Source organism: Aquarana catesbeiana, linkage group LG03 (genome assembly GCF_042186555.1).
Source record: "Aquarana catesbeiana isolate 2022-GZ linkage group LG03, ASM4218655v1, whole genome shotgun sequence".
NCBI classification, from domain to species: domain Eukaryota; kingdom Metazoa; phylum Chordata; class Amphibia; order Anura; family Ranidae; genus Aquarana; species Aquarana catesbeiana.
The window spans coordinates 217,797,566-217,823,043 of record NC_133326.1 but is presented as its reverse complement, the minus strand read 5'-3'; the positions used below and the strand labels follow the sequence as shown (position 1 = coordinate 217,823,043).

At 41.4% G+C, this 25,478-nt stretch overlaps 1 protein-coding gene across 1 annotated transcript in view; it reads right to left on the bottom strand.

Moving 5' to 3' along the window:
* Positions 1-4,789: 4,789 nt before the first annotated feature.
* The window catches only part of POT1 (protection of telomeres 1), a 144,148-nt gene continuing 123,459 nt past the window's right edge, over positions 4,790-25,478 (bottom strand). The window contains exons 14-15 of the mRNA XM_073619764.1: positions 14,809-14,914; positions 4,790-6,477 (exon numbers count right to left, since the gene is read on the bottom strand). Of these exons, the coding sequence (XP_073475865.1) occupies positions 6,377-6,477; positions 14,809-14,914 (207 nt within the window). The 3' untranslated portion in view covers positions 4,790-6,376. The remainder of the gene's footprint in view (positions 6,478-14,808; positions 14,915-25,478) is intronic.

Here is a 25,478-nt window from a genome sequence, read left to right as displayed (position 1 = left end):
CATACAAGAGAAATTTTCGCGTTTGTCCTTTCGGATAATTTTGCATGAAATGTTGTACTTGGCTCTCGAAAACAATCAGACTTTCGCTTTGAAAGCTGTGTTTTTCGTTAGAATTTCTGATCGTGTGTCCTAGGCATTAGCGTCCAACTTTGTTGGTTTAAAGGACCATGACTTCTTATGCCGCGTACACACGGTCGGACTTTCTATCCTACTTGGTCCGGCACACTTTCCGACGGACTTTGTCCGCCAGGTGCGCCGGACTTTAAAACGGACGGACTTGCCCACACACGACCGGACTTTCCGGTGGGTTAAGTCCGCCCGTCTTTCTGACGGACTTTCGCCGGAGTTACGGCGGACTTTCAGAATGAACGGACTTGCCCACACACGGACAAGTCCGTTCATTTTGAACGTGACTCAGGTGCGACGGGACTAGAAAAGGATGTCAATCTTGCCGCTTTTATCGGCGAGATTGACACCTTGCGAGCCCCGTCGCGGGGCATACCAGGCCCTTAGGTCTGGTATGGATTATAAAGGGAACCCCCTACACCGAAAAAACGGCGTGGGGTCCCCCCTAAAATCCATACCAGACCCCGATCCGAGCACGCAGCCTGGCCGGTCAGGAAAGGGGGTGGGGACGAGCGAGCGCCCCCCCCCTCCTGAACCGTACCAGGCCGCATGCCCTCAACATGGGGGGTGGGTGCTTTGGGGGAGGGGGGCGCCCTGCAGGGCCCCCCACCCCGAAGCACCTTGTCCCCATGTTGATGAGGACAAGGGCCTCTTCCCGACAACCCTGGCCGTTGGTTGTCGGGGTCTGCGGGCGGGGGCTTATCGGAATCTGGGAGCCCCTTTAATAAGGGGGCCCACAGATCCCGGCCCCCCCACCCTATGTGAATGAGTATGGGGTACATGGTACCCCTACCCATTCACCTAGGGAAAAAGTGTAAGTAATAAAACACACTACACAGGTTTTTAAAATATTTTATTAAACAGCTCCAGGGGGGGATCTTCCTCCGGCTTCGGGGGTCCCTCCGCTTCATCTTCTCCCGGCGTCCGGTTGGTTCTTCTCCCGGTGTTCCAGTTCTTCGGCCGGCTCCTCTGCTGTCTTCAGGTAGCTCTCTTGCCAGCAGAGGTCCGGACTCCTGGGCTTCTTCTCTTCTCTTCTCCAGATGTTGACACGACGCTCTCTCCGGCTGGACTGCTCTCCGAGGGCTGCGTTGTGACTTATATAGGCGGAGACCCCGCCCCCTTTTGATGTCACAGTCCCTGGGCATGCTGGGACTGTGACGTTTTAGGGGGCGTGGTCACTGGGTGATGTTGACCACGCCTCCTAAAACGTCACAGTCCCAGCATGCCCAGGGACTGTGACATCAAAAGGGGGCGGGGTCTCCACCTATATAAGTCACAACGCAGCCCTCGGAGAGCAGTCCAGCCGGAGAGAGCGTCGTGTCAACATCTGGAGAAGAGAAGAGAAGAGAAGAGAAGAGAAGAAGCCCAGAAGCCCAGGAGTCCGGACCTCTGCTGGCAAGAGAGCTACCTGAAGGGGTACCATGTACCCCATACTCATTCACATAGGGTGGGGGGGCCGGGATCTGGGGGCCCCCTTATTAAAGGGGCTCCCAGATTCCGATAAGCCCCCGCCCGCAGACCCCGACAACCAACGGCCAGGGTTGTCGGGAAGAGGACCAAGTATGCCGGAAAGTCCGACCGTGTGTACGCGGCATTACAGAACTGGCTATGAGTTTTTGCCCTGGAAGATGAAGCGTGCCAGCAAGGAAAGGACTGTCTCAGATACAGGAGAAGAAGTAGAGGGAACAGGCATCCTTTGGAGATGCGCGTTTACCTTCTTACACAGAGGTAAAAGAGAACGCTTTCCTCATGAAATCTCCTGAATATACTTAATCAAATCTGGCCCAAACAAACATTCCCCATGAAAGGGAAATCTTGCCAGCAATTTCTTGCAGGGTAATTCTGCATACCAGCATTTTAGCCAAAGCATTCTGTGCATATAGTATGTACCAACAAAAGTCCTAAGCGTGACATTTGCTGCATCAACAGTAAAACAAAAAGCTTGAGGGAAACTGGATAAACCTTCCCCGAGGTCTATGTTGCTGCCTGTGGGGTCCGTTCTCCTAGACAGTTGCTTAATTTTTCCCTGAAAGCTTTGGCAGATGCTAATAGCTGCTACTGCCGACTGCAAAGCAGCCCTAACCAAAGCAAAAGATGCTTTGAGCAACGTTTACGACTGTTTATCAGCTGGATCCATAATGACTGGAATATCATTCACTGGGCACGCAAGACTCTTATTAAGCCAAGAGATTCCACTGAGGGCATAGTCTTATTATTGGCGATTTTTCCTTCATAGGGTATACCTGTGCAAACCTCTGTTATGTCTGGATGAGTTCCACCCGCATACACCACTGGGTCTTGGTTACATTCTGACCCTGGGGTTCCTCAGAATCCTTAGATGGGACAACACCTCCCCCTCTTTTGATCCCGAATTGTTTGCTTCCACTCATTCCTTCCCTAACTCAGGGCTGAACGAAAAAAACAAAACGACAGATCCCTGCATCAACGTAAGTGATGTTGATGCAGGGATCCCCCCCGCCAGAGTACACTGATCAGTGCTTGCAGCCACTGACTGCAAGTGCTTGTCGAAAGCTAATTTATTTGGCGGGGTCGTTCAACAGAAGTCAGTCATTAGACTGGCTTTTATTGAACAAAGGAGAGTACACACATACCGAAAGTTGGCCGGTTCAGCTAGCTTAAAGACTATCGCAGTAATACAAACAAAATGCTAAAGTAGAAATAGAAGCGACCCCTGTTGCGTTTTTGTTTGACATCTGTGTTCTCATTGGGGAGATTTTCCTTCATTTCCTGTCCCTTAGCCAAAACAAGAAGTGAGAGGAAATCCCCAATTGTCACCAGAACTAGCGTCCTAATTGGAAGAGATCCCCTCCAATCCTGTTCTGGTGACAACCCAAAATTTTTGATTTTCTTTCAGTTTCACTTATGGTAATGAAAAACAAGAGAAAGAGAGAGGGTGAATCTCTCTAACAGCGGGCACAGACAGCAATACAAACCTGACAGGGGTTCAATGAATGAATGATTTGTATAGCGCTGCTTATGCGAACTGAATCGCCTCAAGGCGCTAGATCTTTCCTGTGTTGTCCAGCTTCTTAGAAGAGGTAGGTCTTGAGTTTCTTCCTGAAGGCTTGATGGTTTTCTTCCATGCGGATGTGGGTAGGTAGAGCGTTCCATAGCCGTGGTCCTTGGACTGCGAATCTTCGTTCTCCTTTTGTTTTGTAGCGGGTTGAATGAATGATTTGTATAGCGCTGCTTATGCGAACTGAATCGCCTCAAGGTGCTAGATCTAATTTTAATTTAAATTTAATCTAATTAGGGTTCTAATACCTCTCTACTTTACCCAAAACTAAGAAAAAATATTTTGCCTTTAGTTATACTTAAAAATTTACCTGTAACCACTTGACCTCCGGAAGATTTACCCCTCGTCATGACCAGGCCATTTTTTGCAATATAGGACTGCATTACTTTAACTGAGTGGAAAAGAGGATGTAGGTGTGGCGCTGTTCTAATTAGGAAAAAGTGTATTGTAATAAAGCTGTTACACCCTCTGCAGTCCTCCAGACCCAGGTGTGAATGGTGAGGAAATTGGTAAACAGAATACTAAAAGAATGTATAAATAATGAATTTTCAGCAGAAGGTATCTAAGTCAGTTAGTTAGTGTGCCCCCAGCAGGGTGTGATACCTTAAAACCAATATACAGATATGCTATCCTCTAATGGCTACGTCTAAATCAGAAGGAGGAGTACATGGCTAGATATCAGCATCAATGTGCATATACCCTCCACAGGGTATAATATTGTGTAAATAGTATTCAGGTGTGTTACCCCCTAATGTCCACGTCTGAGTTTCAGAAAGAGGAATTTTTATACATGAAGGGAACACCAATGATGGCTTTCCTGAAATGGTGCTATATCCTCTGTATAAGACCGGTGCTGGTATTTAGGGTAAAGACTGATGTGCAAATGTGACACTACTTGATAATAAAGATATGTATACCTAAAATGTAACTATTAATATAAGAAAGTGTGTCTAGGCTGTGTTACACCCTCTGGCAACCGCTTCACAAATTTGGTAACGGCAAACAGAAAGGGGAGAATGGCAAACTACTAATGTTTTAAAACTGGTTGTGTTCTGGTATAAAGAAATGTGTCCAGGACGTGTTATACCCTCTGGCTGCCACTGTGCTGGATTGATGTTGGCAAACCAGTAGGAAAGAGTGTACTTAGTGAAATATAAATCCCTATGAACTGAAATGTATGCTAATCCCAATAGTGTGATTAGAATTTCATAAAATAAACCAAAGATAGTAGATAATACATTCTACAAAAAATTAATACAAAATATACTTTACAGTGAAAATAACTTAATAAAAGTGCATTTAACAAAAAGTGACTAGTGCTCAGAAAGTGTCCAGTACTATCTAATGAGCTATACACATTAACAAAGTGACTTGTGCTCAGTCCTTGTTGAGGAATGATGTTTTTGAAAAAACTTATTTAGGTGCCAGCTAGTGATGGTGCTCCTTATTCGTGCTCCTAATGTGCATGCACTCACCAAATAGCCTCACCCCCACAGGGGTACTGGGCGGTCACAGTATCTGCCACTGTGTAGCAATCCTTGGCAGCCCTGGTCTGTGCTTTTAACAATGTTAGTGACTTTTTATTTGTTCGTCACGTGGAAGAGAAGGGATGCCCATAGCATAAAACCGTTTTAAAATTGTTTGTTTATTAAATGAGAAGTGTATTCACATTTTGTATGGATAATATAAGCATGAAAACATGAGTGAATGGATGCCGTCAGAAACCTATTCTCGACTGACCGGAGGTGACGCAAGACGTCCGTAACCCCGTCCTACGCGTTTCATCATCAGATGTCAACAGGAGCGTCTGCCTTACTACACCTCCCGTCCTTAAGTAGCATGCAATGTTCTCAATGTTTAGACCAAAGCCCATAATGTCCGAATGGATGTTAATATTGTGTTGAAATGTCAGAAATAGCGCCTGTGTATTAACCTGGTGGCCTGCTTTGCTGCAATGAAGATTGAAGCTGAAGAATTGCGTGGTCATGCAGCGCTGTACTTAAATAACATTGATGTCCTTTTTCTCCCCACAAATAGAGCTTTCTTTTGGTGGTATTTGATCACCTTTGCGTTTTTTTATTTTAAATGCTATAAAAAAAAGGACTGACAATTTTGAAAAAAAAAAAATATATATATTTTTTACTTTTTGCTATAAACCTATCCATTAAAAAAACTGTAAAAATCTAATTTCTTCATAAATGTAGGTCAATATGTATTCTGCTAGTCATTTTTGGTAAAAAAAATCCCAATAAGCGTATATTGATTGGTTTGCGCAAAAGCTATAGCATCTACATACTATGGGATATTTTAAATTATTTTTCTTTTACGAGTAATGGTGGCAACCAGCGACTTATAGCGGGACTGCAATATTGTGGCAGACATTCTAACACTAACTTGACCAGTGACACTAATACAGTGATCAGTGCTAAATATATGAAATGTCACTGTAGTAATGACACTGGTTTGGAAGGGGTTAACATCAGGGGCGATCAAAGGGATTACTGACTGCCTAACCAGTGTTTTATTATACTACCTGAGGTGCTTTAACTATGGGAAGAGATGGAATTTATTCCCTGCTTTGCAGGGCCACAAACTCCATCCCTTCCCCCCTGTCAGAATGGCTATCTGCCTTGTTTACATAGGCAGATCACAGTTCTGTCTCTCTGCCCAATGATCGAGGGCATTGAGCACCCTGCACCCGCTGATCAGATTCCACTGAGTGTAATCACAGCAGAAGTGATCAGCCGCCCCCTACCTGGAAGTGTCGGATCACGTATATATACGTGATTTGGCGCATAGGTGTCACCCAGTAGCAGTAAAACTGCTATCGGACAGCCCTAGAGTGGTTAAACCAAAATGCACATCTTAATGAATTGGCTTTTTTGACACACTGACATATAAACACAATTGAATGAGAACAGAATACACACTTCAATAGAAACTTTTACATACATAAAGACATTGAAATGTGTACATCAAAATTTTAAATACACATATTTGTACTTTTCTTCTTTTCATTCTTCTTTTCATCCAAAATAGAAAGGTATCAAGCAATTAGCTCACATCCATATCTTCATCTAGCTGCCCTCCTTTTTCTGATCACAATGAATACTGTGCTGCACACAGGGCTTTCCATCTCCTTTAAACAGAGTCCAAGGTGCAAAGAATGTGTGATATCTACAGATGCTGGTTTGAGGATGAATGTGAACTTCTTTATGAAATCAGTGTATCAAAGATTTCATACAAATTTTGCTCTTCTCTTCCATCACAAGAATGATATGATGTAATGCAGCAGTCCATCCATGGGTATTCACCTAACAAAAGGGATCGCATATAAACAATGAATATACCAATATATACACATTCACAGAAACACATACTTGTATATGATTGCTACTTAAAGGATAAATCCACTTTTCTGACCTAAAATACAAAGGGGTTTCAAATGTACTGCTGAACAAAAAAGGGTATATCAGTTTATGATAAAAGAACTCAAAGGGGAAAGTCATCTCTCAATCAACATTAACTATGTTTAAACCTCATGCTGCTAGCATAAGTAAAGGGATAGGAAACAATATCATATTTACTTGTTTTAAACTTTTTTTTTACCTTTCTGGTTTCCAGGCCCAGGCAAATTAGGCAAATGTCATGCATCCCAAGAGTCTTAGAGGAGGAGGGGTTTTCTCATCCAATCACACCCTCCGGCCTGAATGTCTGAGCTAGGGGCAGATGGATTCCAGAAAGTAAATGCTACATCAATCATCTGCCCTTACTCAGGATGGCTACAGCTAGAAATGCTAAAGGGGGGTGGGGGGTTCAAAGTGATTTCTCAGCAAATGAAGCATGAAGACAAGGATGGATGAGGGAGTTTGCTTTGAATATTAAAAATAAAATAAATAGCATTTTTTGCTTGTGGTGCTCAGCTGCAGTGTAGTTCCGCTTTAATATAAATACTTTTAAGGACTGCTACTTTTTGTAAAAAGCTGTTATAACAAACATTAAATTTGCATATAAATGCATTATACTTGTACGGTGAATAACTTCTTACAGTTGAAATATCATAAGTGTGCTACATGTTAAATAATGTTATGGGGTAGAATTAGTTTATATGTCAGAGAAACTAAGAGGAAAAAAAAACATATGTTTAGCTTTTTTTGTGGACTGTAGCATTTGTAATATATACACACAGTAGCTCACAAAAGTGAGTACACCCCTCAGATTTTTGTAAATATTTTATTATATCTTTTCATGTGACAACACTGAAGAAATGACACTTCGCTGCATTGTAAAGTAGTGAGCGTACAGCTTGTATAACAGTGAACATTTGCTTTCCCCACAAAATAACTCAACACACAGCCAATAATGTCGAAACCACTGGCAACAAAAGTGAGTACACCCCTAAGTGAAAATATCCAAATTGGGTCCAGTTGGCCATTTTCCCTTCCCAATTTCATGCGACATGTTAGTCTTACAAGGTCTCAGGTGTGAATTAGGAGCAGGTGTGTTAAATTTGGTGTTATCATTCTCACTCTCTCATACTGGTCACTGGAAGTTCAACATGACACCTCAAGGCAAAGAACTCTCTGAGGATCTGAAAAAAAGAATTGTTGCTCTACATAAAGATGGCCTAGGCTATAAGAAGATTGCCAAGACAATGAAACTGATCTGCATCAGGGTGGCCAAGACCATACAGTGGTTTAACAGGACAGGTTCCACTCAGAACAGGCCTCGCCATGGTCGACCAAAGAAGTTGAGTACACATGCTCAGTGTCATATCCAGAGGTTATCTTTGGGAAATAGATGTTTGAGTGCTGCCAGCATTGCTGCAGAGGTGGAAGGGGTTAGGGATCAGCCTGTCAATGCTCAGACCATACGCAACACACTGCATCAAATTGGGCTGCATGGCTGTCATCACAGAAGGAAGCCTCTTCTAAAAATGATGCACAAGAAAGCCCGCAAACAGTTTGCTAAAGACAAGCAGACTAAGGACATGGATTACTGGAATCATGTCCTGTGGTCTGATAAGACCAAGATAAACTTATTTGGTTCAGATGGTGTCAAGCAGGTGGTGGCGACCGGGTGAGGAGTACAAAGACATGTGTGTCTTGCCTGCAGTCAAGCATGGTGGTGGGAGTGTCATGGTCTGGGGCTGCATGAGTGCTGCTGGAACTGGGGAGCTAGAGTTCATTGAGTGAACCACGAATGCCAACATGTACTGTGACATACAGAAACAGAGCATGATCCCCTCCCTTCAGAGACTGGGCGACAGGGCAGTATTCCAGCATAACGACCCCAAACACACCTTCAAGATGACCACTGCCTTGCTAAAGAAGCTAAGGGTAAAGGTGATGGACTGGCCAAGCATGTCGACAGACCTAAACCCTATTGAACATCTGTGGGGCATCCTCAAATGGAAGGTGGAGGAGTGCAAGGTCTCTAACATCCACCAGCTCCGTGATGTCAGCATGGAGGAGTAGAAGAGGACTCGAGTGGCAACCTGTGAAGCTCTGGTGAACTCCATGCCCAAGAGGGTTAAGGCAGTGCTGGAAAATAATGGTGGACACACAAAATATTGATACTTTGGTCCCAATTGGAACATTTTCACTTAGGGGTGTACTCACTTTTGTTGCCAGTGATTTAGACAATAATGGCTGTGTGTTGTTATTGGGAGGGGACAGCAAATTTATTTATTTATTATTTATTTCAGGTACTTATATAGCGCCGTCAATTTACGCAGCGCTTTACATATACATTGTACATTCACATCCGTCCCTACCCTCAGGGAGCTTACACTCTAAGGTCCCTAACTCACATTCATACATACTAGGGACAATTTAGACAGGATCCAAATAACCTACCAGCATGTCTTTGGAGTGTGGGAGGAAACCAGAGTACCCAGAGGAAACCCACGCAGGCACAGGGAGAACATGCAAATTCCAGGCAGGTAGTGTCGTGGTTGGGATTCGAACCAGCAACCCTTCTTACTGCTAGGTGAAAGTGCTACCCACTACACCACTGTGTCACCCAATTTACACTGTTATACAAGCTGTACACTCACTACTTTAAATTGTAGCAAAGTGTCATTTCTTCAGAATTGTCACATGAAAAGAAAAAATAAAATATTTACAAAAAAGTGAGGGGTGTACTCACTTTTGTGAGATACTGTATATATACACACATCGATCAGCCATAACATTATGAACCACTCACAGGTAAAGGGAATATCTTGTGCAATGGCATCTGAAAATTGGGAAGATATATTAGGCAGCAAGTGAACATGTTGTCCATGAAGTAGATGTGGTGAAAGCAGAAAAAAACGGGTATCGCAGTTTGTTGTGTATGGGGCTGTGAAGCCCATGGTGACCCATGTCCACAGCCAAAAGCTTCTACAATGGTCACATGAACATCAGAACTGGACTACGGAGCAATGGAAGAAGGTGGTCTGGTCTGATGAACCCTTTTTTTTACATCATGTGGATGGCTGGGTGCGTGTGCGTCACTTACCTGGGTAAGAGATGGCACCATGATGCGGTACAAGAAGGCAAGTTGGCAGAGGCAGCGTGATGCTTTGGGCAATGTTCTACTGGGAAACCTTGGGTCTTACCATTCATGTGGATATTACTTTGGTGTCCATGCCTCAATGGGTCAGGGCTGTTTTAGCAAAAATGGGCCATACTGAATATTACGTGGGTGGTCATAATGTTATGGCTGATTGGTGTATATATATTATTTATTATAAATGACAAATTAAAATAACAAGAACATACCCAAAGCCATAGCTCCGCTCAAGACTCATTCCTGTTATCATACATGGACAATCCGAGTGCTGGCTACTCTCTCTTCTCTGGCTCCTCTTGCTGTATTTATTGTCAGCAAAGTGACTTCACACATGTCTCCACCCGAAAAAAACAACCTTCCTTGATGTGTTTTTATCACTCCTGGCTTGCGCACTAGCAAAGGGGTGTCCCCTATCCTTGTGAGGAACCCAGGAGTGATGAAACCTGTCAGACATGTTATATGCGGTCACTTTGTGGACAATAAATACATCAAGAGGTGCTAAGTTTGGGGTGTGGCTGATATTTTATTTTTACATTTTAAATGGTGGCAGATAAAAAGTCCCTTCCTTTTAGTTGACCTTGATATAAAGAATATTACATTACTTTTTCCTGCTTCTCAATTTATTATTTTTCATTATAAAAGCAAATCTGTCCAATAATACATAGATTGCTCTTAAAAGAATAAACCTACTTTTATGACCTGTTCCACTAACTATAATATCATGGGAGGATTTCTTAAATATGTAACGCTAAGAAAACAATCTCAAATTGTGACAAAAGATCTTGATGCAAATAATTCCAATGTATGCCATTTTTACATTTCAAACATGGAGCACCTACTGGATCATATGCAACTACATCTGCAAGGAAAGACTGATCAACAGCTGCCAAAACTACCAGGTTGAAAAAGCAATTCTCTCTGGGAATTTCACTATGGTAATAGATGCTGGAAGTGTGCAGCAACCGCACATCATCTTTACTTGTAGCAGTCTTTACTAATGGCCAACACTAGCTACAGGCTTATATAAAAAGCAGGTGCAAGAAGTCATGATAATGTACAAAATGAAGCAATCAATTCGTTTTTTGTAACTTAAAGTTTACATATTTTAAAAGATTTAATTCAGGAATGAAATTGTTACCTAGTTAAAAAGCAATGTATGAACATAATTAGGAAAAAATCTGAACAAAAAACAAACAAAAAAACTATGGTATCCATATAAATGACTACTGTGTGAGATTTGGGATCAGGTCTTTAAGGCCAAACTGTAACTTGCTAACAAAAAACTCCAGAAAAGATATAGATGTCCATTTACTAGATGTCCGTTCAATAGACGTCCTCCTCTTTACAAGCTGGCCACGCCCCCCTGCAGGGCGCACACGGCGCGCGCTGTGATCACCCGAGTCAATGAGACTCGGGTGATCACAGATCCGAGTAAGGGTTTAATTAATTTTAATTAAATGAGATATCTCTGTATAAGAGGAAAAGAACTGCATACATTATAGCTTGGGGGTTAAAAAATGTTTATATAAAATGTCACTATATCATTAAATATAGTTTTTAATGTAACTGTATATCAATAAATATAAAATATGATATCACATGGTCCTCACACAGGTGTACACAGTAGTTTGCCTGTTTGAACAAAGATAAAGATAGATAGATAGATAGATAGATAGATAGATAGATAGATAGATAGATAGATAGATAGATAGATAGATAGATAGATAGATAGATAGATAGATAGATCAGTGGCGGCCCCTGTCCATTAGGATTGGATTCCAATGGGGTTTTTTTTTTTTTTTTCCAGAAGCACGTGATTAGAGCTAGATGCTCTAACTGGCTTCAAAAAAGGGTGGGCTCGGGGCGGTGTAAAGCCACGTACACACGAGCGGAATGTCTGACAGAAGCTTTTCATCGTATATTCCGATCGTGTGTGTGCTTCATCTGACTTTTTTTTAGAAAATTCTGACGGACCTAGAAATAGAACATGTTCTAAATATTTCAGATGGAACCAATTCCTATCAGAAAACCGCTCGTCTGTATGTTGTTCTGACAGACCAAAAACTACGCATGCCCTGAAGCAAATACGAGACGGAAGCTATTGGCTACTGGCTATTGAACTTCTTTTTTCTAGTCCCATCGTACATGTTGTATGTCACCGTCTTCTGGATGGTCGGACTTTGGTTTGACCGTGTGTAGGCAAGACCGCTTGAATGGAATTCCGTCGGAGAAACCTTCAGAGTTTATTCCGACGGCAAAACCAGTCGTGTGTACAGGGCATAAGCGTGTGATGTCTTGTTTTTCGCCCCCCCCCCCCCCAAAATATACAGCACCAGCCGCCACTGATTTTTTATATATATATATATATATATATTATATATATATATATAAATAAAAGATATATTGCTATGCAAAAGTTTTAGGCAGGTGTAAAGAAATGCTGTACAGAAAGAATGCTTTAAAAAGTATACATTTTAGTTCTTTATTTATATCAATTTACAAAACACAAATCAGCAAACACAAACAAAATAAAAATCTAAATCAAATCAATATTTGATGTGACTACACTTTGGCTTCAAACCAGCATCAATTCTTATACTTGCACACTGTAAGGCTGGCCACACATTATACAATTTTCTTATTCAATTTCCTTTAGATTTATGTTCAACTATGTAGTGCAAGGGACTGCCTGATTGCATACAAATTGAAAGTGTTTAGGTTTGAGCTCATTACATAGTTTTGGTAAATCCAAAGGAAAATTGTAAAAGAAAATTGTAAAATGTATGGCCAGCCTAAAGCCTTGTACACACGGTCAGATTATTGAATTTGTATCAGTTTTTTGTTGGATGCTAGTCTCAAATCGACAGTGAAGAGGGTACTCAACAGCAGAAAATTTTCTGACGACAGAATTCAACGTCAGAAGTGACGTAATGTGTTGAATTGTTTTGTATGTGTACTTTCATTTCTGAGCATGCCTAGTCTTGCTCTTCAGATTTTTTTTTTGCCAGAAAACCGTACTAATGAAAAGAAAATCGGACGTTGTGGTCCATTAGACAAATTTTCAAGCCTGCACATCCAGTTTTTGTCTGCTGAAAATTTGTAAATCGGCTGTCAAAAGCAGCATACTAACAATCAGAAAATCGGCAGATTGTTCATCGGACGAAGTTTATCTTCCAATTTTCTGACCGTGTGTATGGGCCTTTAGGCCCAGTTCACACCTATACGAATTGGATGCAGCTTACACCACACCCAATTCGCATGACATTTTAAAATACATTCATTTGAATGAGGCTGGTTCACAGATGTGCGTTGCATTCTCACTCCGCATTGCCCAAAAAAGTGTGCGTTTTCTGTGCATTGAGGTGCGAATTGCAAGCACGTTATCTTCTATGGGAACACATCTGATTCGCAGATGCATTCCATTGAGAACAGGATAAAATCCTGATGTAAACCCGACCTGATACTGATGTAATCCTGACCAAAAACTGATGTGAAACGCTGATCAACTGATTTTTCTCTTCGCAGGGAAACCGGTGCTTCAATTCGCACCACACATGTGTGAACCGGGCCTAAGGGATTAGAGTCAGGTGTATGATTAACAGAAACAGGTGTGTAGGAAGCTTAAAACTGGGTGAGGAACTGCCAGACTGCTAAGGTGAGGTTGTGGAAGACAGTTTTATGGCCCTTACACCACTAAAAAATCGTACGAAAAATACTGTTTTCGAAGCGATCATGCGATAATCTGATCGTTACTACACAGCGTTCAGCTAGCCGATCACAACAGTTCATCCCATTATTATCTGATGGGATAAGCATGAAAATTTTCTTGTGCGATACCACATCGTAGAATTTTCGTTTAATCAGTACAGTTGTCGTTCAAAAATAAAATACACTACAAAACATTACATCACGTCCAAATTTTTATTCCATTGTACGAGAATATTCGGAACTTTAGTAAAATTTTCATTTTCGATATGAGACTAGCATGCAAAAAAAATGGATGATCATTCGTCCGAGAATCTCATTGTGTGTACCAGGCATTAGTCACAGGTCATAGACCATGGTAAGAATGAGCACAGCAACAAAACACAAGGTACTTATACCACATCAGCAAGATCTCTCCCAGGCAAAGATTTCAAAGCAGACTGGGATTTCAAGATGTACTGTTCAAGCTCTTTTGAAGAAGCACAAAGAAATGGACAATGCTGGGGACCGTAGACACATGGTTTGCCAAGGAAATGTAATGCAGCAGATGAAAGACGCATTATGCTTACTTTCCGTTGACATCTGAAAATGTCCAGAAGTGCCATCAGTAAAGAACTGGTGGAAACCAGTGGGACCCAGATCCACCTGTCTGTCCAGAGATGTCTATCCCGAAGTAGACTTCATAGAAGAATTGCGGCCACAATGCTTAAAGTGTTACTAAACCCACTACAGTAAAATCAGTCTGTATATGCAGTAAAGCATGTTTGTTAGATGTACTGTGGAACCTAAGGGGTTAATCCTGGGCATTGTGTAAAAAGGCTGTTTAATCCTGTCTTCTCTGACCCTCCCCTTCTTCCACAGTCCCTAATTCATGTCCTGATAGAACAGAGCCTTAGGGCAATCTACACATACTCACTCACTTTGGTGTGTATTGCTAGAGAGTTTTTTTTTCAAGGGAGGGTGCATGTGATCAGCACAGGGCAAATCAGCACTATCCAGACAAAGGGTCAGGGGTCATGCAGCCTCATAGGACAATAAAGGGAGGGTGAAAACTTCTCCTACAATCTTTAAACAGTACTCAGCTGGACACTTATAGAAGTCATAAGACTGCTATATACAGCCAATGAGAAAAGGTATTTAGCAGTTTATATTTACTAAAATATTTGCATTACCATGTTCTGTGTACTGTGGGAGACCAGATAACACTTTAATGCTACAGAGATAAAGGATTATTTTAAACTGATTTTACTGTGAATTCAATATATATTTTAGTGTGCATAGTCTGGGCACAGGTTCACTTTAACAAAGAGAAACTAGTTCACAAAAAGCAAAAGAAATGGTAACCTTGGACAACATGCACAGTGCATAAAATAAGCACTTACCTATTGATTTTCCTGGTGGGCACAGTGTGGTCATAATGTCATTAAGTTGTTCTTGTAAAATATTTACCATAAATATCTCAGAAGGAGAAATCTGAAAGAACTGCTCCTATAATTTCAGAAGACACAGCATATGTAAAAAATGCCTATAAACCAGAATATTTAGCATATTTAGCATTAAGGCTACATTCATGATTTTGTTCAGGTCACCAATGTAAAAGGCAGAAAAACGCCTATAATCTGCCCCAAAGAAGCTCATGTTCTTTTTTGAGCTTAGGGAGTTCAGGTAACAAATGTTAATCTGTGCTCAGATGTGAACAGGTGCCATTGAAATGAATGGGATTTTGCTTGTTAGGCGTTTTTCAGGAGTTTTTTCTGGTGTTTTGCAAGCATTTTATGAGCTGAAAACGCTCAGGTGTGAATGCAGCCTAAGAAACAATATTGACAAAAAAATGCAATCAATTTATTTATACCCATGTTTCATTTTTTTTGCATAAAATCAATATTTTACAAATGAATATTCCTAACAATTCTTTAAAAGCACACTGGTTATTTTACAGGAAAGTCCAGCACTGCCTGCGTGCTTTTTTGTCAGCTTGTGTGAGTTCACTAGTTAAGGCATGCTGATCTCAGGTCGAAGACAGGGTGTGGGGTTTGTGCTATTCAGATGTTTCTTTTTAGCACAGTAGCCCTACAGAAAAGCCTCACAAATAGAGGTCCATCTGTTGTCTGCAAATGGTAGATAAAAATTGTTTGTATGCAATAATACAACAAATGGCCACTGCCCTCACCTATAACTGGCCTTTGCAGCAAGGAGCACATGGATTGTAAACGCATGCAAAACAAAACCAAAGAAATTCCTAGCTCAACTTACCAACCAGCTTGCTAACCAACCAAATTATCTTGTCTAATAATATGCACTAAACTGTTTTTACCACATACTGTTAGACAGGACAATTCAGTTGGTTAGCAGGTTGGTCAGTATGTTGAGCCAGGAATTTCTTTGATTTTGTTTTGCAATAATTGTTTTAGACCTAGTGGTTAAGGTGGGTGGATGTAGTTCACTGTTTGGAAAAATTCTTTACAAATGGGAACAAGACCTGTAAGCCTTTGTAGAGTGTAAAGGGCATGTTGAGGGTTTTTCCAAACACCATTGAGGAAGACCATGAAGAGTAGATAAAACGAGAAGGTTTTTGCAGGCACAGGTGCTCTGAAAAACCTAATACTAGAGACAGTGGTCAGACCCTCCAGCTTCAGAATGGCAGGCGCCGCATCAATAGGAACATACTTCCTTGATAATGAATGGCAAGAAGGAGCACAGATGTCAGCATCGAGTCTTTCATTGTTGGCTTTCAAAATGCAAGTTCCTTGTCTTGCACCAAGCAAAATAAGCCCCTCAAAGGCATTGACAGGTTTTTACCTTCTTCCCAATTCAGCAAAGTAGATGAGGGAGAATCTGGATGATTGGAAAGGGGTAGATCAGGTTGAAATGATCCAACGTTGTCACAAGAGTATCCACTGCAAAGACCCGAGAGTCCCTGGACCTGGTAACAAACTTGCTCAGTTTGTTGTTGAATGGGTGACAAGGAGACCCACATTTTGTGTTCAGCATCTGTTGTGAAGGGTTTGAAAGACTTCTGGATTGAGAGTCAATTCTCTAGGATCCAGATACGGATGGCTGAGAAAATCCCCCTGCCAATTTCCACGCATGCGATGTGGATTGCAGGCAGGCCTGGAACGTGAAAGTTCTGTCCAAGGGAGGATCAATTCTGCTCCCCTTAGAGAAGCATGATTTATGGTGCTTCCTTGATGACTGATGTGGAGCACAGCCAAGGCAGTGTTTGACTGTATTCGTGTCGAATGTCATTGCAATAGAGCAGTCCAGAGTTGAAGGGATAACTGAATCACCCTTAGTTTCAGAATGTTGATTGAAAGGTGAGCCTCCTCTAGTGAACCAAGTCCCCTGCACCAAGAAGGTGTTCAGAACTGCTCCCCAAACCAACTGTCTGGCATCTCTCATGAGAACCACCAATGACTGCAGAGGAAAGGGTTTCCATAATTCCAGAACTGGACTGGAAATCCACCTTGGCAGGGAGAGTTTGGCCTTGTGGTTCAGGTGCATTGTGCAGTCCATGGATTGAGTCAGTTTGTCCAACATGCCTAGAATGCTGAGTTGCAATAGCCTGAAGTGAAACTAGGCAAATGGCACCTCCTCTAAGAAGTCCGCCATAAGACCCAAGACCTTCATCCATGCAAAAACAAAGGGCTTCCTCTGGCCCCAAAGAACCCTGGCATGAAACAAAGATAAAGACGTTGGTCTCGAGGCAGAAACATTCTGGATGAATTTGTGTCCAGCCTCAGACCCAGATACTCCTATCTATGAGGTGGAACCAACAATTACTTTTGTAGGTTGAGGATCAAACTGCAGAACCTTTACTGTGTGTTGGATGATAGGTAGCACCAATCCTTTAAAAGCAGATCTTCGAGGTACCCCAAAACATGGCTCTCCTGAGAACAGAGAAAAGTCATTGATAGACCATTGACGGGCCAAAGGGAAGGTAGATAAACTATTAACGCTGTTTGCCCACTGAAAAATGCAGGTAGCATTGAGGAGGTGGAAAATATGGGAATGTACAGATTAGGTAGCCTGATTGTCGATTTAGACCAGAAAACCCACAGGAGGAGGGATGCAATGATTGACCTGGCATTTTCCATGCAAAACATCTCAACACATAGAAACAAGTTTAGAGTTTTCAGATCCAGAATGAGTCAACCTTCTCAATTTAGTTTTGGAACCTTAAAGAAGTTTGAGCGGAGCCCTTGAAAGCATTCTGCTGGTGGTACAGGGATAAAGATCCCCTGGCTCAAAAGTTGTTGGGACAGTAGAAAACAGATGTGACTGCCATGATGGATAAGGTGAAAACTTAACCGCTTTGCACTTTTTGCGATTTAACTGACAATTGCGCGGTCATGTCTCCCAAACAAAATCGATGTCCTTTTTTCCCCACAAATAGAGCTTTCTTTTGGTGGTATTTGATCACCTCTGCGTTTTTTATTTTTTGCGATATAAACAAAAAAAGAGCGACAATTTTGAAAAAACGCAATACTTTTTACTTTGCTATAATAAATATCCCCAAAAAATATATAAATTTTTTTTTTCCCTCAGTTTAGGCCGATACGTATTCTTCTACATATTTTTGGTAAAAAAAAACAAACAAACAAAAAAAAACAGCAATAAGCGTATATTGGTTTGTTTGCGCAAAAGTTATAGTGTCCACAAAATAGGGGATAGTTTTATGGCATTTTTATTATTTTTTTTTACTAGTAATGGCGGCGATCAGTGATTTTTATTGTGACTGCGACATTATGGTGGACACGTCGGACAATTTTAACACATTTTTGGGACCATTGGCATTAATACAGCGATCAGTGCGATTAAAAATGTCTTGATTACTGTAAAAATGTCACTGGCAGTGAAGGGATTAACACTAGGGGGCAGTGAAGGGGTTAATGTGTGTCCTAGGAAGTGTTCTACTGAAGGGGGATGTGGACAGTGCAGGGAAACTAACAGATCGCCTGTTCATACTCTGTATGAAAAGAGGATCTGTCAGTTCTCCCCTCAGAGAACCCGGAAACTGTGTATTTACACACGCAGCTCCCGATTCTCCGTGTGCCCCGAGCGATCGCGGGAGCCAGGTGGTGATCGAGACTGCCGGGCACTCGCATTGGCTCCGTGGGCAAGCAGGGGGTGCGCACGAGCCCCTTAGTGGCCATCTATGGTACTGACGTACCATGACTGCGATTCACCTGCCTGTGCCATTTTGCCACAGTATAACTTTTAGTTTTAGACTTTGCATTGTAACAATGGGAAGAATGAAAGGAACCTTTTCTAACCTCAGGAGATAGCAGACCTACCGGTAGAGAGACAAGTCTTTATCCTCTGGGGCGGGTGAATACCTTTACTCCTAGTGACCTTTTTGATGTACTTATCCAAAAGGGATCAGAACCAGGGTAAAAACAGGTGCATCTCACTATCTCACAGGGGAGTTTAGCTGACCAGCATTTAAGTCAGAGAATCTTGTGCATATGTACATAGAGAAGGCTCATTCTAGAAAAAAGTGTCTGGCAAGCAATTCATGTAGTAGCGTAAGGCAGTAGGTAACATTTTCAGCTGGCTATGAACAAAGGGATCTGGGCCATATACTAAGTCCAGACAGCAATAGTCTGACAAACTGCCACAGATACAACTTCAGTTTGCATGTCAAGGCTGGCACGGGCAAAAATAGCTTTAAGGAAGGTCTTTAACTTGTTATCTACTAGAACTTTAAACATAGTATTGTCCTCCAGGGGACTGTAAGGGTCTTGTTGAGGTAATAAATTGCTAGATATAGCGCAGGAACTGCCCACTTCCAAAGGAAACCATCCTCAACAGATTAATGTTGAGGCAAAACTTTTAGCCAGAGAAAAAAATCTTCTTTGCATGCAGCCAGTCCCTTTTAGAGGACAGCCTCAAAAGAAGCATAAACAGGAAAGATCCACATACTAGACATGTAATGGTGAGCTGACTCAAGTTGTTTCAACATTAAACAGAAGCATACAGCTTCAATCTGTGTACCAATAGTCTCCTTAAATTTTGGAGAAGTTACTATTGCAGGTGCATCATCCTGAGCAGATGCCTCAGAGAGCAAGGATGCTTCCACAGCAGATGCCTCTTTCTCTGGTACTATATTCAAAGACTGAAATCAGAGGGGCACAGCTGTGACCCCTGTAGCTTAGGGCTTCAACAAGATTCTGACTATGAACTCTGATACTGTGGCAGAAAATTCCTTTCATGACAAGCATTGGCCAGAGGGCCAGTTGAAGGAGCAGAAGGTGGCAAAGAGTCACAATGGGGTTAGCCATGAGGAGGTGGTAACAGGGCCCTAAAATTATGTAATTTAACTCCTGATATAGCTAAATGTTGAGCCTGAGCTATTGCACCCCTTGTCTTTCTGATTATTATCTGTAATGCGTGTAAACAAATGTCCTCAAAGGGGTACTCATCAATGCAGCAGTGGTGCAGGGGGCTGTGAATGCCTTGTTGCAGGCACATGTAGGATGCTGTAGCTTAGGATCAGCAAGCATAAACCGCTATTTGTGTGGCTGCGGGGATGAGAACCAGGAGATATTGCTTGGTGGGTGTCATTAATCCAAAGAGTAGAAGGCAGGGTGTACATGCATAGTAACTTTCCACAAAGGTAAATGGGCAACCTGGGAGAATGATTAAAGAGCTTCCATCTTGGACTCACCAAATTCATTGGCAGGAATAACAGAATTAACCCTATCCTGGCTTTGTCATCCATGGTGGGCATAACCCTGCAAGGGTCTGCAGAGATATTCCTCTGCATCAGGCAAACCATGGCTATGTGCATATAAAGTGTAGTGCTTATTATATCAAATGAGCAAATGATTGTAATATTGCATACACAAGAAAAAAAGGTGGACAGATATCTCTAACACTTTATATAGTGCATAGTATAGTCTCTGATAGTCTTCAAATATCACTTGAGTGCAAAGAACTGTTCATAGTCCAATATTTGAATAAAGCAATTCTGTTCACATGTGAATAACTGGTACAAAAAAGACGTGAACGTGGGCCCTCCACACAGAAGTAGTGCAGGCTTACCAGAGAAGTTGGACTCATAAGAACATATGCTCAATGAGTCAAAAAGGCTTGTATTACCAACCGGTAATAGAGGAGGATCTTTTAACCAAATGGCAGTGAAATTCCAAAAGCATCCAGGACTTTAAAGGAAACCTCTTCTAGGTAGTAGCCCGTCTCGGGAGAATGGCCCATAAAGAATGAAAAAGGGGCCACATAGCATAATTCCGTTTTATAAAGCAAATTTATTAAAGAAGGTAAAACACTTACATTTTCTGTAGTAAAAAAGCGCTTAATGTAAAATTATGGCAGGCAGTGGAGTCCCCCGACGCGTTTCGTCTCACTAGACTTCATCTGGGGTGATGGCTATGGACTTGTGAAGCACCCTGCAGCTAATCCCACATGTTGTAAGGGCATGCCTACAACAGGATTCGGTGCAAAGCAACATTACAGGCTAGCCCTGCATCTTATAACAGGCAGAGTGCCCCATGGGTCTGGTGAGAAGTCCACTGATCCAGAAACTGCATAAAAAGCCACAGTGGCTATAGTCCAGCAGAGTGATGAAAGAATCATTATATGTAATCAACCAATAAGTCTGAAATCATAAACAACGCGCCAAGTCTCTGATTTGTTATGCTTATTGAAGCAGCGCTCAGTGTCCGATGTTGTAAAACACTTTATATAGAACAGATGTTGGAGAGACAGGAAAGTTCAAAATAAAGCTGTGGTCTGTGGATATGAAGATATATGTAGAGATCCTTCCACCAATAATGATCACCGCGTGAGGGGGTCACCCCCCGTGAGATTGCACTCACCACAATTTCAATAACCACAAGCCTTTGGGTAATGATCTTTGAAAACTCTCCGTCTCCTTAGTTCAACCACCAGGTGGTGCAAAACCCTCTCGGTAAATGTAACATGGGGAGAAAATGAAATGCCATATAGCGTAATATTGCTTGAGAACGTTTATTGAATAATTCAAAACAACACACTCCCCCCGTTTAAAATATGCGTACCAGATAAAAAAGTATAATAGAGCATTGAAAAGTGCACTGTGCCTGTATTATTCGTCCTCTGGGAGGAATTCCGGGATGCGCGCTGTATGCAGCTAGTCTTATCGCTTCCTGGTTCCCTTCCGTGGAGCGCACACGTCACTTCCGGTAGATTACGATCCTGACGCGTTTCGTCACTTCCGGACGTCGTCTGAGGGCGTAATCTACCAATCGTGAGGCCGGCTTTAAATAACAGTGGAAGGTTTAAGCAGCGAATGAGGGAGGCGGATCTGCCAGTCACTCCCACTTCATAATCAATGCTCCCAGAGCTGTCAGCAAAGGAAGACTTTGACTCAATACGCTGAAACTGTTTTAAACCCTGCCGACTTCGCTGGGAAAATTGTGACTCATATGTCTTGCTTAAGGATATCTCTTATAAACTTTTTACTTTACATACTTATATCATATATAGCGTTTCTATACATTTTCAACGCATGCATGAGGTACAATAAAAAATAAATAATAAAAAAAATACCCGACATATGTATATTCTTAATGGTGAGAATAAAATCAGAAAATAAAATAAGCAGCATCCTCCCTTGTATTTACCCTATACCATTACAATCTGCTGTCACCCATCAAGGGTGCGAGCCCTCAACCTGAATATGCATGGATATGAGTAATTTAGAAGAGTAATGATAAATTCAATGCATTGATAAATCCAATTTTAAAATGAATTGAATATGATTACACTATGCATGGAGGATGCATTAAAATGGCTTTACATTCATTTGTAAGAATCAGAGTTAAATCATTACACCTACTATTCAAAGACCGAATAAAATCTAATAAAATTGTAAAAATGTGTATATATATATATACAAATTTATATATAAAATAATTATGAGGTAATAGATGTCCAAAAAATAGGAATAATATTGGTTCTAGGGAATTTTAAAATTTCTAAATTCATTATTGATATGATATTTATAATTTATATGATAAAAAATTAATATGATAAAAAATTTAAAAATTAAAAGTAGAAAAATTACTAGATATATCAAACAGGGACTGTATACACCTAGACTGAAAGATCACGGAATGTGTGTTATGTGTCGCTAATAAAGCAATTTATATCTAGCTCTATGTTTAGGCCTCGGGGGGAAAGAACATCTACGGAATATATCCACCGGGTTTCGTGTTTCGATAGTTCACGAATGCGGTTAATACCTCTCCAGTGGGTTTGGAGATGCTCTATCCCCCAGAATTCAAGCCCCTTGGGATCCCTGTTGTGTTTCAACCTGAAATGCAGAGACACATTATGGTCTTTATAACCGTTTTTTATGTTGTTAATGTGCTCTGCAATCCTAATCCGCAACAACCTTTTGGTACGGCCTATATACATCAGGCCGCAGGGACACCTTAGAGCGTAGACTACATAAGTGCTGTTGCACGTGATAAATTGCTTTATATCAAAAGAGCGATTGTTGACTGGAGATATAAAGTTATTAATGCCCCTCAGAGGTCTGGTGACTTCTCTGCATGCTTTGCACTTTCTGCACGCAAAGAACCCGTTACGGTCCCAGAACGTCTGTGGTTTTGAGGGGGGATCTAAGACTTTTTTAACTATTTTATCTCCAAAATTCATAGATTTTCTATAGATGAACTGAGGTACAGGTGGAAGAACATTTGTCAATTTTTTGTCCATTAGAAGGATGTGCCAGTGTTCTCTAAAGATATCTTCAACTTCTTTATACTGGGAATGAAATTGTGAGACAAATCCCCATTCGTTATTTCGTTCATTTCCTTTCTTAGAGAGCCTCTCCTGGCTTGGTTCTTGTAGACACTCAGTTCTAGGTACAGCTGCCACTTCTTCTACCACTTTCTGTAGCGTCTCTGGTTTGTATCCTCTAGCCTCGAACCTTTCTACAAGAATTTTTGATTGTAGATGGAATTCAGTGTCTTCGGAGCAGTTTCTTCTCACCCTCATGAGCTGTCCTTTCGGAATATTTTTAAGCCATAGAGGGTGGTGGCCACTAGTGATAGGTAGATAGCTATTCCTATCGGTTTTTTTAAAAAATACCTTGGTCTCCAATTTGTCATTCTTTCTATATATAGTGACATCTAAAAAATTAATCATTTCATTGTGCCAGTTAGAAGTCAATCTAATGTTGTTATCATTGCAATTTAAAACTTGTAAAAACTGTTCTAGTGATTCTGTTGATCCGGCCCAGATAAAAAACAGGTCATCAATAAAACGTTTGTAAAAGATTAGTTCCGGACGTTGTTCTTTAAAAATGGTCTTGTCTTCCCACTCTGCCATAAAGAGGTTTGCAATGCTCGGCGCGAATTTAGCGCCCATCGCTACGCCTCTCTGTTGTGTATAAAAATTGTTGTCATACCAAAAATAATTATGACCGAGGCAAAAGTCGAGAGCATTCCTTAAAAAAACTTTTTGTTTAAAAGGCAAATCATCTCTTTGGCAGAGGGCCCAATTTAGTGCCAATAGAGCGTCGTCATGCTGTATAATGGAATATAACGACGCTACATCGGCTGTTACCAACAAAACTTGTGGTTTGTCCGTTAAATCCACCGCCTGCAAAAAATTCAAGAAGCTTTTTGTATCTCTCAAATACGAACGAGTATTTACTACGCTCTTTTGCAGGAAGCAATCCAGATACTGACCCATTCTTGCAGAGACTGATTCTATACTATTTACTATCGGTCTTGCAGGGGGGTTACTGGGATCTTTATGGATCTTGGGCAAAGTGTATAATGTGGGTATACGGTTGCTTGAAGGTACCAGATATCGCCTCTCTTTATCGTTCAAAACACCGCTTTTCGATCCCATCTCCACAAGGGTTTTTAATTGATCCTTATAGGCTTTAGTTGGATCTTTCTCCAAGGGCTTGTATGTCACTTGATCAGACAACATCTCAATGATCTGACCATGATACATCTCCTTCGGGAGTATCACCACTCCTCCTCCCTTGTCAGCTGGCCTTATAATAATATCTTTCCTTTTTTCTAGACTGGAGATTCCTTCGCTGATATGTCACATGTTTATTTCTTTCTTTGGTTTAAGATGTTCCAAATCCCGTAAGATCAGTCCTTTAAAGACCTCCACTTGATGATTTGGATTGTTTAGAGGATTAAACAGAGACCTATTTTTCAAACCACTATTGATCACTTCATTAGGTTTATGTATAATAGCGGTACTTGGAGGAGGATTACAACCTAAGAAGTATTTTTTGATGTTCAATTTTCTGATATATTTGTGAACATCAATAAAGACATCAAACTTATTGATGGGCTTTTTCAAGCCACATTTGAGACCAAGGTTTAAAATATTAGTTTCCTTCTGTGTTAATTTCACTTTGGACAAATTGAAAATACCCCCTACTCGGACCCCCTTCTTCTTTTTTTGGATTCTAGATCCTGCCCTACAGCCTCTGTATTGTTTTTGTCTATGGCTGATTGCTGAGGGTGGTTCTTTTGTAGTTGCTGTTCTTTCCAATAGGGTGTTTTTAGGTAATTCCAGGGTTGTGGTCCTCTGTACTGGGCCTGAGATTGGGGGCCTCTGTACTGGGATGGGGGTTGTAGATTCCTGTACTGATTTGGGGTTTGAGGGTACGGAGGAGGTCTCCATCTGTGTGGAGGCCCCCCACGTCCCCTCCGCTGGAAGCCCCTCCCTCTTCCTAAAAAAGGACGGGTTTGAGGTTCACCATCATAATACTCTGAGTTTGTTTGGTACCCTTGTAATGGCTGAAATCTATTATGTAGTGGTACATTAGACAACCCAGGTGGCTGATCATCCTTTTGATTATTTTCCCTTTGTTTACCATATAAGAGCAAGAGAGGCAGGTCAAAAAACAGCAGAAAAGTCCATGGAATAGTGGGATGCAGGGACAGCTCGTGTCCACACTAATCTAAAGATAAATATATATATATATATATATACACACACACACACACACACACACACACACACGTGATATATAAAAGTAAAGATATGAATGTGTGTTATATATATATATATA